Raw genomic sequence first — 18,116 nt, 5'->3', positions numbered from 1 at the left:
GTGCTGGAAAGGAGTCCTGCATGGGGTTCCCTGCTTAAAGAGGAGCCTGCTTCTCCCTCTGCCTCTTCCCCTTCCCTGCTCATGCTCTCTCTCTCTAACAAATAAACAAAATCTTTAAAAAATAAAATAAAATAGGGGCACCAGGGTGGCTCAGTGGGTTAAGCCTCTGCCTTCGGCTCAGGTCATGATCCCAGGGTTCTGGGATCGAGCCCCGCATCGGGCTCTCTGCTCAGCGGGAAGCCTGCTTCCTCCTCTCTCTCTGCCTGCCTCTCTGCCTACTTGTGATCTCTCTGTCAAATAAATAAATAAAATCTTAAAAAATAAAATAAAATAAAATAACAATAAAAGCAGCTTTCTGCAGGCCTTGATGCGGAGCATCGTCCTGAGGCCTCCCGCCTGACCTGGACCACCTGACCACTCTCTCTGGCATGGCATACAGCTCCTCACACACATCACACTCTCTCATACTATTGATTAGTAACGACCCAGCTGGGTGATGACAGGCCAAGGACACAATTAGGAACGGGGTGCTTTGTGTAAATTCCATTAGGAAGGGCCAAAAGCACAATCCAAGTCTGGTGGGAAGCCAAAACTCCTGCCCTCACCCCACACCGCCTTGAGGCATCTCAGGGGCCCTCTATTCTCTGGACTCTCTTAATAATTTCGATTTTAAAAGCAGCTATCAATCTGGGGCAAATATGTCAGTCTTACCTTCTTAACCGCACCAAGGACACAAGCACTAGCATAAACACAGGTTTATGTCATTTTAAAAACAGGGTACACATTTTTAAATTATCTTTACATTTTCTCTTGAGGGTAAAAGGCACAGGCCACAGTTACTAAAAGCAATAATGCTTGAGCAAAAACACTGCAAAAATGCCCGCAGACTTCCAACATTCTGCAAGTTAGCAGAACTTGCTAATGACCTGTTACAGTCAACGCATGGTTCCCACCACCACCATGCTAACACCCAAGTAAGCAGAATATCCTGTTAAGCAAAAAAGTTCTGATTCCAAAACTTCTTAGTTTCTACTGTTTGGAGGACTTGGGGGAATGAGAATGTATGGGTGTTACAACAACAAAAAAACAGCTGATTTTTGTAACTTTTCAAAATTCAACAATTAATTTAAAACAAAGTATTTAAAATAAGAGCTTTTCTGAGGCAATACTTCCCCTAACTTTAAACTATTTAAAATGAAGGAACTCAAGCATTCCATCAGGCTGTGTGGATCCAGTGGCCAAATGTTACTCTGAGAAGAGTACATGGGGTTGGGCAGGGCGCAGGGAGTAGGGCCCGGCCCTGGCTCCACTCCTGGCTTGTCCCTCACTAAGTAGCTGCTGGACTGCCCAGCTCAGGTGCTACCCCAACCTACCCTAAAATAAAGATAATCATATCTACTATGGCAATTAGGGCAAACTACATTTTCCATTTTCCCATCAAGTCAAGACAGTGTTGCCCCTTATTTCCTTGAGACAGACCACAGCCCTGTGCAGTCAGGTACCTTCTAAGTGGGCCTGTCCTGCTACATGACACTCTACATCATAGGAGTCATCCCCGCTACGGAAGACTCCCTGAAGTGCAGCTCCCAGAGACAGTGAGCTGCTGGCCCTGGCCAACTTGTAGAAAGATACAAGTTGCACAGTCCCAGAGCAAGTACAGAATCCTGCCAGCCCTCTCCAAATATTCTACTAACAGCTTACATAAAAGGAGATCTGCCTGAATGCAGATTTAGACCAGAGAAATTAATATAAAATGGAATAACTAAATGAATGAACAAATGATCTCCCTTAGTCTTTCAGAATACAGCATGCATCGTCAATCCAGATATCAAGATAGTGCCTTCCCATCAAGGGAACATTCAATGTAGCACAAACACCTCTGCCTCCCTTATAGCACCTAATGAAGAAAAATATGCTCCAGCAAATGCGGCACTGGGGGAGTCAGACTCAGTTCTGTCCACTTCTGAGACCAGGCTCTTAATCCCTAGGCCGAGAGAAACAAGGAGACTCAGCCTCCACACGTCTTTATCAGCCACTTCAGTTAAAACATCAGAGTATAGAGACCAAAGAATATGCCAGGTGTTTCTAATATTTTACATGTGAGAAAATGAGACACTGGAGATGCAATATAAGAATTACTGGTTTTTAACACTTCGACTACTAGCAATGATACCAGCAGCTTATTATATGATAGATATAGTTGTAAGCCTTTATAAGAATCAGTAGTAAGTTTTCTGGTTTTTAACACTTCGACGACTAGCAATGATACCAGCAGCTTATTATATGATAGATATTGTTGTAAGCCCTTTATAAGAATCAGTAGTAAGGTTTCCTTCCACCTTCCTCCCTCATCTACCCAGTTTCCCACCACGGAGACCCTTCTCACTGAAAATCACCCGTTCTTTTGTTAGTTGCTTGTGTATTCATACAGAGTTCTCTTCCATGCAAAGACAATCAAGTATCTTCCCAGTCTTCACATGCAATTTATCCCACACACATCTAGAACTTTGCTTTGCTCTGATTTTTTAAAAAGATTTTATTTATTTATCTGTCTGAGAGAGAGAGACAGAGAGAGAGAGAGAGAGAGCACACAACCAGGGGGAGTGAGAGGCAGACAGAGGGAGAAGCTGAGCAGGGAGCCTGATGCAGGACTCAATCCCAGAATCCTGAGCCAAAGGCAGACGCTTAACTAACTGAGCCTCCCAGGCATCCCTGCTCACACAGATTTTTGTCTCATTTCTTATTTATAAATATCTGTACTTTTTTTTTTTTAAATAACTGCATAGTATCTCACTTCTATATACACCTTAATTTTTTAAACTATTCCCTCATTAACAGTTATTTTACTCCTTAATTTTAATATTTGGTGAATTAAACTTCTATGCAATACTGCTGGAGTGATTTCATCCCCATCCTACAAAAACATGATTTTCTCTTCTTCCTCTAACTGCTTTCCACTATTTCTACCAGCAAATGGGGTAAAACAACAATAACCACCACAAACAACTTAATGAGCTCTTACAGAAAAAGAGTACATTAAAGCATTTCTTCTGAACACATTAATGCTTAATGTTTTATACGGTTCATGAGAGCAGGGACAGAAGTTATAATGTAAGTCAGAATGTAGGCCATCTGTATTTTTAGGATTCTATTTCAGGGACTGGATGAGTGGTTACTTTAAAGAATTTACATCTGTTCTCCACTATACTTGAAAAATCCCCTTTTAATCCACTTGGATTTTTTTTTTTCCATTTTGGTAGCCAAAATCATTAAGAAACTAAAGAATAAAATAAATTGAGGTAGAACAAGAAAACAAATGGTAGTACACTATAAAACCATTAAAATATACAATCTATAAATATTCATGGTAATATTATTTGACGGGAGAAAACACCACAATTATTAGGGACAGGGAGAATTTACATAAAATTTCTGCTTTTTAAATACCAAATTAGTATTTAAGAAAGCTATGGTAACAAATTTCTTTATGGTGGTTTTGCTCTAGAAACTTCTAAAAATATTTATTTTTGTTTTTGAAACAAACATTTTATAGAAATTCCTAGGCCTCAAAAAAGAGTAGGGGACGCCTGGGTGGCTCAGTGGGTTAAGCCTCTGCCTTTGGCTCAGGTCATAATCTCAGGGTCCTGGGATTGAGCCCTGCATCGGGCTCTCTGCTCAGTGGGGATCCTGCTTCTCCGTCTCCCTCTGACCTTCTTCCTCTCTTGTTCTCTGTCTCTCTCAAAAACTTTAAAAAAAAAAAAGGGGGGGTGAGGGTAGGGGAGTAAGATTTATTCCTTTCAGGCAGCATGCACTAATATAATATAGGTAAGCAGCTTGGCCCTAGGCCTTATTAGTAAGGCCCACTAAAATTAAGGTCATCATTCCCAAGGGTAGCAGACACAAAATCAGACCTGCACCCTCTATTTCCATCTGCCAGGGAACCCAGGGCCTATGTACTTGCTCTACTTTTATTAGCAAATGGCATAATTAAATGTTTACTGATAATAACCATTTCGTGACTGATAGCTACGTTCTGGGCACCATGCCAGTCCGTTATATATTCCTTCTCCTATAAGAATGCTATTTTTTGAGGAGCAAATCTAAACAGAGTAGAGATATTTGGATATATTTAGACTAACTTATTTTTTGTTCTTTTTTTTTGAGGGTATGTTTCTTTAAAGGCCAAGGATAAGGAATTTCATGGAGACAGATACATAAAGTAAAGACAAATGCCCCCAGATGGAAACAGAGGCTCCCAAGATTCTCAAAATTCTCTACAAGTTCCCAATGGAGTCTTACAACCTCTCAACCTTGCTCCCACTCCTCGTGGCCCGAAGGTCTTGGAGGCTCTGGCTATGTGTACCGCCTTGTCACCAGGTGAGTAACTGATGTGAAATGACTTTAGTGCGTTACTCATGAGGCTACGTTAGAGAGCATTTCCTGCAAGAATAAAGAGGTCAGCCTCCCAGATACAACCTCATCCTTCAGCGACACCAGGCTTAAAGTTGGCCTAAAGATCCATCACCACTACCTAATTCTAGAAAACTGTCATCACCCACAAAGAAACTTCGGGTTTCTGTTGGCCATTTGGATAAGACACTACCTCACACCAGTCAGAATGGCTAAAATAAACAAGTAGGGAAATGACAGATGCTGGTGAGGATATGGAGAAAGAGGAACCCTCCTACACTGTTGGTGGGAATGAAAGCTGGTGTAGCCACTCTGGAAAACAGCATGGACATTCCTCATAAAGTTGAAAATAGAGCTAGCCTACCACCACACAGTTGTACTAGTAGGATTTACCCCAAAGACACAAACGTAGAAATCTGAAGGGGCACGTGCACCCGAATGTTTATAGCAGCAATGTCCACAGAAGCCAAACTATGGAAAGAACCTAGATGGCCGTCAACAGATGAATGGATAAAAAAGATGTGGTGTGTATATATATACAATGGGATACTATGCAGCCAAAAAAATGAAACCTAGCCATTTGCAACGACATGGATGGAACTAGAGGGTATTTTGCTGAGCAAAATAAGTCAGTCAAAGAAAGACAATTATCATGTGATCTCACTGATATGTGCAAAGATAATTGAGGAAGAGAGGAAAAAATGAAATAAGACAAAACCAGAGAGGGAGACAAACCATAAGAGATTCTTAATTTCAGGCAACAAACTGAGCGTTGCTGGATTGGAGGGGGGTGGGAGGGATGGGGTGGCTGGGTGATGGACATAGGGGAGGGTATGTGCTATGGTGAGCACTATGAATTGTGTAAGACTGATGAATCACAGCCCTGTACCCCTGAAACAAATAATACATTACATGTTAATACAGATAAATTAATTAATTAAAAAAAAAAGAAACTTCATATCCATCAGAGGTTGTTCCTTATCCCGGCTCTGCCCTCCCAACACTTACCCTCCCTCACTCCCTACCCCAGGCACTGGCAACCACTCTTCTAATTTCTGTCTCTATGCATTTGCCTATACTGTATATGTCATTTGAATGGAATCAGATACTATGTGGCCTTTTCTATCGGCTTCTTTTACTTAACATGTTTTTAAGGTTCATCCTGTTGTAGCATGTATTGGTATCCCAACAATACCTTTTTGGCTAAATATTTCATTAGATGAATATATCACATTTTGGTTATCAGTTAATCACTGATAGAAATGTGAGTTGTTTCTACCCTTTGGCTATTACGAATAAAAGCAGCTATGAACATCCATGTACAAGTTTTTGTGAGGCATGCTTTAAATTCTCTTTGGTAGTGGAATTGCTGGGTTATATGGTAGCTATGTCCAGCTTTTTGAAGTGGGACCTGCTCCTTCAAGTGTGGGGCATGCATCTCTTTACATTCCCACCAACAGTGGATGAGGGTTTCAGTCTCTACACATCTTCACCAACATTTGTTATTATTGGTTTTTATTAGAATTAGTGGGTCTAAAGTGGTATCTCACTGTGGTTTTGATTTGCTTTTATCTGATAACTAAAATGATGTTGAGCATCTTTTTATGTGACTATTGGTCATTTATCTTCTTTGGACAAATCTCCATCTTTATTTTTTTTAATTGGGTTATTTATCTTTCACTGTTGAGTTTTAAGAATTCTCAATATATTATGGATACAAGGCTCTTATCGGATACATAATTTGCAAATATTTTCTGCCACCTGTACATTTTCTTTTCACTTTCTTCATAGTGGACTTTGATGCATAAAGTCTTTAATTATGATAAAGTCCAGATTTATCCATTTTTTTCTTTTGTTGTGTGGGCTTTTGGTGTCACATCTAAGAAACCACTGTCTAATCCAAAGTCATGAAGATTTACCCATATTCTTATAAGAGTTTTAGCTCTTACAATTAAGTCTTTGCTCCATTTAGAATTAATTTTTGTATGTGGTGTGAAGTAGGGGGTGGGACTTCATTCTTTTGAATATGGATGGATAGTCAGTTGTCCCAACAGCATCTGTTGAAAAAACTATCCTTCCTCACTGAACTGGTTTGGCACTCCTGTCAAAATCAGTTAACTATAAATGGCAAAGGTTTATTTCTGAATTCCCAATTCTATTCCAGTGAACTCTGTGTCTATCTTTTTGTCAGTACCACACATATTGATCACTGAACCTTGCTAGTTACGTTTTGAAATCTGGAAGTGTCAATCCTCCAATATTGCACATCTTCTTTAAGACTGTTTTGGCTATTCTGGGTCTCTTATATCTCCATTTGAATTTGGGGCTCAACATGTCAATTAGTGCAAAACAAAAAAAAATGCCAACTAGAATTCTGATGGGGATTGAGTTGAATAAGTAGATTTATTTGGGGAGTATTGCCATCATAACCATACTAAGTCTCCTAATCCATAAACACTGAATGTCTTTCCATTTATTTAGGTCATTTTTACCTTCTTTCAACAATGTTTTGTACTTTGCTATATACGTGTCTTTCATTTCTTCTGTTATATTTATTCCTAACTATTTCATTCTTTTTGGTGCTTCATAAAGGGAACTGTTTTCTTAATTTCATTTTTGGTTTGCTCAGTGCTAGCATATAGAAATAAAACGGATTTTTACATTTTAATCTTGTATCCTGTAATCTTGCTGAATTCATTAACTAACTCCAATAGCTTTTTGTGGATACTTTCTATATAAGATCATGTTCATCTGTAGGCTAACCCATTTTTGAAAAGTAAAAAAAAAAATCAGTGTGGGATTTGAGTAGAAATTGATAAAACTGATCTCAAGAAAAATATTTCATTAGCATGTTTTTTGAAAGACAAATTCACTTACACTTTGTACCAACATTTGAAAACTCCTTAAAGCAAAAGTATCCTTCCTGGCTTTACCGGTAGAATCCTCCAAGACATTTTAGTGAGAGTAAAGCAAAAAGTCATTGTTCACCAAACATTTTTTTCAAGGGCCTATCTGAAAAGTCAGTATTATTCAGCCAGTGTCCTTAAAGCCTACCCAAGCCTGGGAACTCTGTGAAGACCATAAGGAATGCTTCCCTTCTTGGCTGTTGCCTTCCCATGATAACTGGCAATTTCAGTGATATGTAGTCATTTACTTAATTTTACCCCCAGGGTTTTCTAAAAGGGATATAAAGAGGTCTTTATAAAATGCAAACATGTAAAAAACTTCATGACATAGAAAGTGCAGGTTCTTCATGGAACAAAGTAAGTTCAAAACCCCAGCTCTTCCAGCCACCAACAACACAAATCTGGGTGAACTATCTATCCCCATTTCACAGGCAAAGCTTACGAAACTCAGGATGGTTAACACTAACCACGAGTAGTATTGCTGTACTGATGCTGTATATGTGCCTAACAGAGCATCCCCCCCTTGTAAATGTCAGCAATACAGCTCCTCCAACTCCTCAGTTTCCTGCAACTCATGGTACAGCTGCTCTCACTGATCATCAAAATTAGCTATGAGCTTTCTCATTTTTGTCTCGTAACAAAAGCAGAAAAGGAAATGTGATAAATGTCAGAACTGATATTAAGAGGAAGAAGCTTGGGATGCCTGGGTGGCTCGGTCAGTTAAACGTACGACTCTTGATTCCGAACGGGGTCCCGAGATCAAGACCCACTCTCCCCCCTCCACTCCTTCCCCTACTCTTACTTGCTCTAAAAAATCCTAAAACAAAGAAGCTTACCAGTTCTTCTGGTGAGATTTTTTTCCACCCTGAAAATATATACTAAAATCTGTCCCTAATGGCTCCTTTTATCAGGGAAACTAAGCAATTATTAATGGACAACAATTATTCTTCATTAGAAGGTTTTAAGAGCAATGGAGATAGGTTTCTTTTTTTCCATAGTTTCTTCTTTCATCAACACTATGGCATTAAGCCAGAAAAGTGACTGCATAGGAACATGCCAATGTGGTCCTCAGAAAGCTTTAAGAACCCAACTGGGTTGCCTCATCAGGTTGGAAGCTAGCAGAGTGAAGGAGGTAACACTGTGCGTCTGATCCCGGGTACTCATTCGTTATGTCAGAGCAACACCAGGGTTGGTCTAGACACAAAGAAAGTTTAACAACCAAAGACTCCCCCACTTACAGCGTACAATATGATCCAGGTGCAAACACTTGAACACTGAACCACTAAACCTCTATGTACAGATAAAAGACTAATGCGCTCACTGTGTGGGCAGTAAAGCATCGGTCAGGGAACCTGTGCGTTGAGGATCTACATCACCTCTTCCCATCGTTGGAGAAGGCTTGACAAAAGAGGTAGAATTTCAATCATTTAGTGAGGACAAACCTCGGCCAGTTGGTAAAGACAGGAAACAGGGAAACAATTTTAAAGCTCATTGTCATGACAGGCTCTGAAGCCTTGCACTGGCTTTGAGCAAAGCGTGCTGGGTCTACATCACGGTAAAGGCTCCATGGTGCAGTAGACAAGTAGTACTGGGCAGCAGCAACAGTGGTCTCCACACTTCACTTGAAAATTATTTGCTGCAGACTTTTTTCAGGCAAATATTAAATGCAACATCAATATAATCAATAAATTTGTGCCTGCCCTGGCACAAACAAGGATCAGCAAAGCCCACCCACCAGAGCACCTTTCGTACTCTCCACAGTGGCAGAGTTCACTGCGACCCCTAGGGACCTGAAAAAGAACTGAAGAACCGCCATCCAGCTTAACTGACTCCTAGTCTCTTCCAGAATGGGGGTCCTCACACACTTAAGTACACAGATGTACTTTTCACTTAATGTTCTTTAAGTAAAAAAGAAAGCATTTAAAAATATTTTATTAAAAATTTGAATAAAAAATCTTTTGTGCTGTCAGTGTGAGAGCCCTGTATTATGTAGCCAATTTTTTTGTTTTATGTCTGGGGACAAAACTATTGGTTCTAAATTATTTTAATGCTTGGTGTAATGGCTATGCTAGGTGAAAAAAATTCTTCACAAGTTACACTGACTCTTTCAAGAAGAACCATATTCTCACCTTCATTTATTAAATCGTCATACTAATTTTTAAAAGTATCCTCTGCTTATGGTAAGATCTTTATTGAAATTCTGCTGATAAATCGTCCCCGCCCCCCGATATCAGTCACTTGTTTAGGAAGAGTTATCAGAAGTTGCTGTGTTTTTGTATCTTTAACAAAAAAGAATTTTAAAAACAAAATCTTTTGAAGACGAGTTAGCATCTCACTCACTGTTAAACATCACCTTTACTTTGAAGGACAAGGTACCACACTAATGTGCCATCACAGAAAAGGGTCAGCAAATTGGGGACATTACAACTTTTTAGTAAAAGAAAAAATGTGTGACTTTGCATGAGGGAACCAGTGTGCTCCAGTGTGGTTCAAAAGATTTTCGTGATTATTCCTCGTCTCATTGAGATGTATTAGAAGGACTCTACTCTTCCAGAGACTTGCATTATTAAAGTAACCACAGTGCTGGCACCTGGCCATGGAGTGTAGGATGTGAGCTGTAGTGCTCTGCACCCCTGGAAAGCACGACCGCCGTGTGATGCCAGTTCCCTCCCACACCCTGATGGCCAGGGCTCTGTGCTCCCCAGTGTTCCTAAAAGGGCACTCCAGGATTCAGTGGAGCAACAATTTCGGCTCTCATGCACTGGGGTGCCCAGGGAAATAGCAGCCAGCTCACAGGCACACCACAGAATACTTGACACTTGAGAGGGACACGGCAAGACTCCACATCTTTTAGCCGCTACGTGAACCACGAGCTCAGATCGTTCGGTTTCCACACTAGACAGCGTGACATTCCTTCTAAGACATTGTATGTTCGCAAAGCTGGGTTTTCAGTGACAAAAGGCAACTACCGGGTGAAAAATCAGTGTAGAACGGGAAAAGAGGTGGTGGTGTGAGAGGCTGGGCAGTGCCCGGCAGGGACCTACATCCTGCAGAAATATTTGGCAATGTTTAAAAATGAAATAAAAATATTTATTCTTTCCATTTATAGGTATTGCTTTTTCAAATAGCTACCAGGTTGTTAGGGCAGAAGTACTTAAGTTGGTTAGAGTTACCTATTTAATAACTGCCCCAGTTAGATATCACCAGGGCCACTAAGAAAAGGTTGCTATGCGCTAGGAGTAGTGGGAAACACGGGGCAGAGACCATAAGAGTGTGCTCCTGTTCCAAATTTGCCATCAACCCCCAAACACTCCTCCAGTTGCCCGACCATTGGCAAACCAAACACACTATGGGACAGATGCTCACTGGTGGCCCCAGCTTTGAGGCACGGCAGTTGGCTTGCCCTAAAGGCCTCGCACTCTTCTCCAGGCTGGACGCTCCTGCCTCTCGTGAGATGGCCTATGTCCTTGACACATCCATAGCTTTCCCAGTTCATGCCCAGTACTTGCTAGTTGCTGAAAAGAGAAACTGAGGTCCCATTTTCAGTGATGCTCAAAAGACAAACACTGAGGGGGCTGGGGCATTTGACCCATAAGCCAAATTAATTAACACAAAAACTATCATTTCAGAATCTACAAAGATAACAGTGACTCTGATCATTCAGATGTCCACTTCATTCAGATGTCGTCCTTTCCAAATTTTTTTGGAATATCAAATGTTTGTGCCTGAATTATAAAACCATACTATCTCTGAGTAGTTGTTTGGTTACTAAGTATTTGGTTCAGTGCTCTAGAACCATTTCCTCAAGAAACCATTTGGGAATCCCCTGGGAAACTGAACAATTGTTTTTATGAGGTAAGTCCATAAGTTTCAAATACTGACTTGCTTAAAAATGTAGTATACTTATGCATTTCCACAACAATTTGCCATTTCAACTGTTTCAAGGTCCTTTTCAGCACAGTCTAGGACGCCAGAAGTGCCCAATCTTTTCTAAGGAGTCTGTTCTTTGTTCTTTTCTACTAAGTGAAAACTTGCTGTTACTTTAGCGTGCATAAATCTTAAATCCAACAGGTAGAAATCACGGAGTCTCTTCTTTGATTAAAAATAATAACAATCAGGAACAGAAAACTTCCCTTTTCTCATGTTCACAAATTGACCTAATAGGAAATAGTTGATTCACTTATCTGCCTCGTATTCTTATTTCCTGGGTGATGATTCACCACAGGGTACAAATTCAAAGTGAGAGTTTGTTTTAGATGCAATCAGTATACATAAGGCCATAATAGTAACACAAGATGATTAAGTCTAAAATCAAAACAAAACACAACAGTACCCTTACTATTGACAGAATATGCAGATAAACAAGAAATCCTAAAAACACTGACAGAGTACATATACTAACAGAAAAGATGGAACAAAGGATATGTAATTTATTCTAAAATGATTATTAACACTTTCCAGTAAAACAATACAGTGGGGAGTGACAGGGGTACTTTTGTCTATAAGAATATATTTTCTCTCAAAGCATTCAGGCTTATTAAAAAGGATATGAACTGGGAGACAGAAGGGGTGAACAAGCAGGCAGTGGCAGGCTGAGAAGGAAAAGGAAGGAGAGTATCAAGGGAATTAGATTCCAGAGATTCCTGAGGAGGAAGGGGAGTCAGTTTAGGTATTTAAATGGCTACTACTATATTCATTAGAAATACATCAATCTTGACACAGCAAAAGCGGTAAGTCATGAAATCCACAGTATGACATTATTGTTTCCTCTGCAACAGATCCCATAAACTCAGAGTGTACTGGGGGCTTCCTGTCTCCTTCCCCTCCTGAGACATTAAGGACACAAATCTGCATCAGCAAGTCTACTGACAAATGTTTAAACAGCTTGCATCTCAGAAAAGCATGAACTTGCAGGCTGAAACAGGGGTCAGCCGGCTGTCTTCCGCCTGCATAGGAGGGAGAGGAGGGCAAACTTGTCTGTGAAAAACAGGCTACTTCCACAGACCTCTGGAGAGAGACCCTTTGCAGAACAGACATCTGTCAGACACACTGCAGTTCTCAAAAACGAAATTTCTGTTTTGCCTTAGGACTCAGGCAGGACAGGTGAGCACAAAGGAAATCTTTTATGACCCTGGGGAACACTGGTCCACCAGCTTTGGTCGGCCAGGTTGGGCTTTTAGTTTAAGTGGTAAGGCATGAATCATGAGCCTGACTTAACCCACTGCATGTCCTGGAGGTACAGAAAAGATCTGCTGAGATAATTAATTCATCTGAGGGAATGAGTAAGAGAACATTTTTATTTCTTGACATAGCCGTCCTCCCTGACCTCTAAGCCAGGAACATGGAAATGTACTCATCCCAACCCATCAGTCTCCCAGTTCCACACCTGCTCTCCAAACACACTGTCCCCCCTCCCCCACTATTCTCTGGTCTGTATGGACAAACACTGGTGGACACAGCCGCTGTTCAGTGGTACCCACTCCAAGTTTTCAATAAAATCGCCAAGAGTCATAGTTCCTAACACTACCACTACCTAATTTATTAGCTGCCTATACGACCGGCGTGACCTTGTTTGCTTAAGTTAACTACTTTGGAATCCAACAGTTTGAAGAGCATGTCCAAACAAATTAGGTTTTTCAGTAGTAACAAGCAGCATTATCGTTTTTGGCCCTTAAAATGTAGGGGCAACTGAAAGCAAAAAACACTGGAGTCCGGTTATAATCCTTCTTTAGGGTGAGATTTGAGACTGGATAAGAGGCTTTCTGAGTAGAAAAATCAGAGCTGTAAAAGAGGAGGCTGAAGTGGATGCTATAAACACCCTTCCACCCTGACATACACAAACCTCACAAAAAACTTACTTGCCAATATTTTCAGGCAGGGACTGCAGTGAGATGTCATTTACAGAAAGACACGTCAAATTCTGTAATTCAGGAAAGCTTTCTGGCAATCTGAAACAGCAATGACAACAAAATGTTGTTAACTGAAAAAGAAAAGTGCATGTACAGTGTAAACTAGACATAAATACAATGAGTTTTGCCATATGTTAACTGAAATAACCTCCTATAAACTAAAGTATAAAAGGCATGTTTGCCTTGTCTTTCTAGACAGAAGACACTGATAAGGAAAAAAACCCACGGCTTGATTTACCTAGAAGTACAGAGGCATGATAAATGCTTGGTGGGGGGATCCAGAAATAATTAGAAAAGATATGCAAGCTCTCAGAATAAAGGAGAACAAATGCTGTGGCAGAAAGAAACAGGTAAATAGCTGCTGAAGCGGAAAGTGACTATGAGTGAAAACACTTGATTGATTAGCAGAAAATAAAGAGAAAGTTTAGCCCAGAAGATTATAATAAAACATAGCATAGCAGCTTAATAATTTTTGTTCTGTAGATTATAATACCCAAGGCAAAGCTATGAATTACTCAGAAGTGATCAATTGACAGCAATTGCTGCTTTCTTAATATTTTTCTTTTAACTCGATTTAAGATGCCAGTCACTTGAGATTATTATATGTTTCACTATGTTCTACACAAAAGGAAATTTTTATACTTCCCTTAAATTCTACTGAAGAGTTAGGTTTCAAAATAAAAATATTCAAAAACTTGCAAAGAAAGCTCACTTTTAATATTTCTATGGTTACCTCCAGTTATGGAGGAAAAAAAAAAACTAAAGTTAAAAAGATCTTGTTGAATCTAAAATGCCAAAGGTCTTTATACATAAATCTGCTGATATAGACAACAGAACACATGACCCATTTTTTTTGGAGGGGGAGAAGGAGGGGTAGGAAGAACTTCTTGCTTTAGCGATAGCCTCTGCATTAAAATCTTTCATTTTTTTTTTTTCTTTTCCTAGGTTCCTTTTTTTAAAAAGCAAATTCTAGGTTACTGTTTAACATAAAATATAGGTAATTCTAAGCTTCAAAAGCAAATCCAAGCCCTGTAAGATGAGAGTTCTAGGATTTTATTATTATGAGTGAGATACATTCTCAGGAATGGTGTTGAAACCTCTTCCATAGCATAACAGAGGTAAGATTTTTTATTTATACTTAAGAAGATGCAACTACATCTGCTTACCTGAGTTTCTACTTAAAGTACATATCATTTTATAAAACTAGCTAAAATGAGTTTCAATATAAAGAAAATGTCTTTTTAAATGGCCAATTTCCTTTTTTAACTGGCTGTCAGCATTAAGGGCTGAACCTGTAAGTGTGAGGCGGAAGCACAGACATCGGGCTCAAAGAAGGGAATTCTAGACTGAGCTACCACTCAGAGGCCACATCATCTCAGAAGGTCATTTAGCCTCTCAGCCTCGTTTCTTCAGCCATAAAATAAGTAGGTCAAACTCAATAATGTTTCAGGTCCTTTCCACTCACAGATAAGTCGCCATAATTCTTAAAGGAGTGCACCTGCCAAATCAAAAAGGCTTTAAGAAACCTCCCAAATGTGAAGCCAGGATAAAAACTGAGTAAAGCCTCCTACAATGTGGGTGTGTTCTGGTCCAGGGAGTTTTGAGATAATGCTAAAGTCATGTGTCAGCAGGCATTAGAAAAGGAAAACTAAAGAGGGAGAAAAGGGGATTAAGCAATTGAATGGCTTAAAAAAAAAAAAAAAAAAAAAAAAGGAAAAAAACCTCCAGGGTAGCATAATGAGTATTTCCCAGCTGCCTAAACCTACACGCTGCCTTAAGGATAAATAGCTTAGTTCAGTTTACTCCATTCCAGAAATTAAGGGAGAGCTGGAGGTAAAATGGTAAACAACAGAGGAATATAAGTTAACTTTCTCAGTTTAATTGGGAAGTCTTGGTCAAGGTAAAAACTTAAATATAAGTTCCAAGTGTTAATGAAAAAAGTACACATTGAACATCTCAGAAGCCCCAGAGGGGATTCTGGGGAGTAAGTAAAGGCTTCCCAAAGAAATGTCATGCGGAATATACACCTTACAGGAGTGCAGAAAGAGCAGAGAGTGAAACAAATGACCTATGAGCACTTTATAACAGCGAGTGTGACGTCTACACAGGCAACCAAGGGCAATGAACGTGGAAACACAGGCCAAGTTCAGACACAGGAAAGGGGAGGCGGCCTAACACCTGGAGAAACAAGGACTTTTCCTCGGGGACAGGGACTACAGAAAGGACTGAAGAACAGGGACAACTGTATAGAGGATGGTTAAGAAAAAAGACAAGACTTGAGGGCAGTGATGAGTTAGAGCTCACTAAATTTACTGCTTTTCATAAAAATAGATATTATTAGTAACATAGTCACTGAAATCCAAAAGAGGAAAATCAAAAATATTTTTAAAAACATATTTACTTCTTAAAAATACCAGATATGGGGAAAACAACACCAAATAGACATTCCCTGGTATTCCATACCCAGAAAGACCCAAGCAATGGATGATATGTATCTCAAATTTTAACCTCATTTCAATTTTCCTATTAAAAAAAAAAGAAGAAGAAGAAGAACAGAGGGAAGTGGGAAGAATACATTTATTCTGAGGCTCTTACAGAGTCTAGAAATCATAGACATGGATCCACCCGGCTTAGAGGTACCTCTAGAACTTCTCCTGAGGACTGCCTCTGCATTGCCAGGTGTACAACAATTCAGGTAATCTGGCAACACAGGCACCTGGAAGCCAGTGATCAGTGGCCTCATGACTCAGCCAGCAGCCATGAGGAGGGGCTCATAACAGTGCCACTCAGCTATGCCCAGGCAGGGTGCTGTGTCATACCAGAAGAAGCAAGATCAGAATCAGTAGTAGAACAGCGACAGGTGGCTCTCTGTGGAGGAATAACCCCAAGAAATCCTCACAGTTATTGCTAAAGTAAGGAAACAGTGATGAGTGATGTGAGCAGAGTTTTTGTTTGTCTGTTTTAGAGGGAGAGTTGGAGGAAAGTTGAGACAGTAAATATGCTTCATTACTGGAGTGGAAAAAACATCCCTTATTAGGACTTCTTGGATAAGTAGAGGGTAAGCTCTCTGGGAGTTTAGAACTCAGCCTTACCCCACAAGATAAGCAATAGAGTATTTATTAACTACTTCGGTGCTTCACATGGCTTCAGAAATGTAGTCCTCACTCCTGTTTTGTATACTACTCCATGGTGCCTCCCCTCACCCAATATCTATCTGTTCAATGTTCCATCAATAGCACATGTGTGTCTTTCACTGCACAGTGTGATTTATAAACAAGTATCTGTGAAAGTCAATTAACCTTTTTTTAAAGATTTTATTTATTTATTTGACAGAGAGAGATCACAAGTAGGCAAAGAGGCAGGCAGAGAGAGAGAGAGGAGGAAGCAGGCTCCCCACAGAGCAGAGAGCCCAATGCGGGACTCGATCCCAAGACCCTGAGATCATGACCTGAGCCAAAGGCAGAGGCCTAACCCACTGAGCCACCCAGGCTCCCGGAAGGTCAATCATCTTTGATAAAGATAGCCATCCATCTAGGTACCCCCACGATGGGTGACCAGGTTGTGTTCATGGTTTGGTTCTCAAAAAGGGTATCCTCAGTACTACAGACAGCAAAGCAAGCAGAAAGGTTACCTAGTCAGTGGGTTTCCGCTGAAGTCAGCTATCTGCAGTGCTTTACAGAATGAGATGCTTTCTGGAATTTCAGGAATATCTGTAGGAGCAAAGAAAACATCTATCATTTACCACCATCATTACCACTTTTAATCATCCTCAAGATGGACAAAAGTCACAAGAGAATATCTAGTAAGTACTACCTCTACCTAAACGAGGCATGGATTTCTATTTTTCTATCTTTATTTTATATTTGCTTTCCTAATAGAAGATATATTCTTAGTAGAAGCACATTAAAGAAAAACTATGCAAGAGCCAATGAATGGACCTTATACCAAGTGAAATAAGTCAGAAAAAGACAAATAACATAGACTCAAATTATATGTGAAATCTTATAAACAAACCCAAAAACAACCCATGGAGAGATCAGATTTGTGGTTACCAGAGGGGGGAAAATTGGATGAAGGTGGTCAATGGTACAAACTTCCAGTTAGAGGACAGGTAAGTACTAGGGATGTAATATACAACATGATGACAATAGCTAACACTGCTCTATAGTATATTTGAAAATTGGTAGAGGAGAAGTGCTATGGGTTCTCATCAAAGGGAGAAAATTTCTTTTCCTTTCTTTCTTTTCCTTTTATCTATATAAAATGATGGATGTTAGCTGAGTGGTAATCATTTCACGATATATGTAAATCAGACCGTCATACTCTCTACCTTCAACTTATATAGTGATGAATGTCAATTAGTTCTCAAGAAAAGCGGATGGGACCACCAAGTCCCATCACCCTATCAGAAGTCACAGATGGCATTCTGTCGTAATTCCCAGTAAGCTAGTTTTTCTTATATTTTCACATAGTTATATCAGTACACAGTATTCCAGAGTATGCATCTTTAAATTATGGGCTTTCTTCTTCTGGGTATAAACACAACAATTTGGAAAATACACAAAAGTCCAAAGAAGAAAATAAAAACCAACAGCATTTCCATTGCCTGGAGATAATGATTTACTTTGATGTATTTTTTTCACTGCCATCACACACATGCACACACACACAGTGTATATAAAAAGATTATATTTCAAAATACCAGATTCATGCTGATTTGGGCTTTTTTCACTGTACATCATTTTACAAACTTTTCTCCATCTTTATTTGTCCAGTTTGCCATTTTTAATGGCAGAAAACCCACTGCATATATTTTCAAATTTTATTTAATCAATCCCTCATTGTTAGACATTTAGGTTGTTTCCAAGTTCCTGATGTTATAATTATATTT

The 18,116-nt window shown here is 39.7% G+C and overlaps 1 protein-coding gene across 1 annotated transcript in view; it reads right to left on the bottom strand.

The window, feature by feature from the left end:
• The window catches only part of LRRC1 (leucine rich repeat containing 1), a 129,877-nt gene that overhangs the window by 29,313 nt on the left and 82,448 nt on the right, over positions 1-18,116 (bottom strand). Inside the window, exons 3-4 of the mRNA XM_059178279.1 lie at positions 16,857-16,935; positions 13,175-13,264 (exon numbers count right to left, since the gene is read on the bottom strand). Of these exons, the coding sequence (XP_059034262.1) occupies positions 13,175-13,264; positions 16,857-16,935 (169 nt within the window). The remainder of the gene's footprint in view (positions 1-13,174; positions 13,265-16,856; positions 16,936-18,116) is intronic.

This window comes from Mustela lutreola, chromosome 6 (genome assembly GCF_030435805.1).
Source record: "Mustela lutreola isolate mMusLut2 chromosome 6, mMusLut2.pri, whole genome shotgun sequence".
Classification (NCBI taxonomy): Eukaryota; Metazoa; Chordata; class Mammalia; order Carnivora; family Mustelidae; genus Mustela; species Mustela lutreola.
This window is presented reverse-complemented; position numbering and strand designations above follow the sequence as displayed.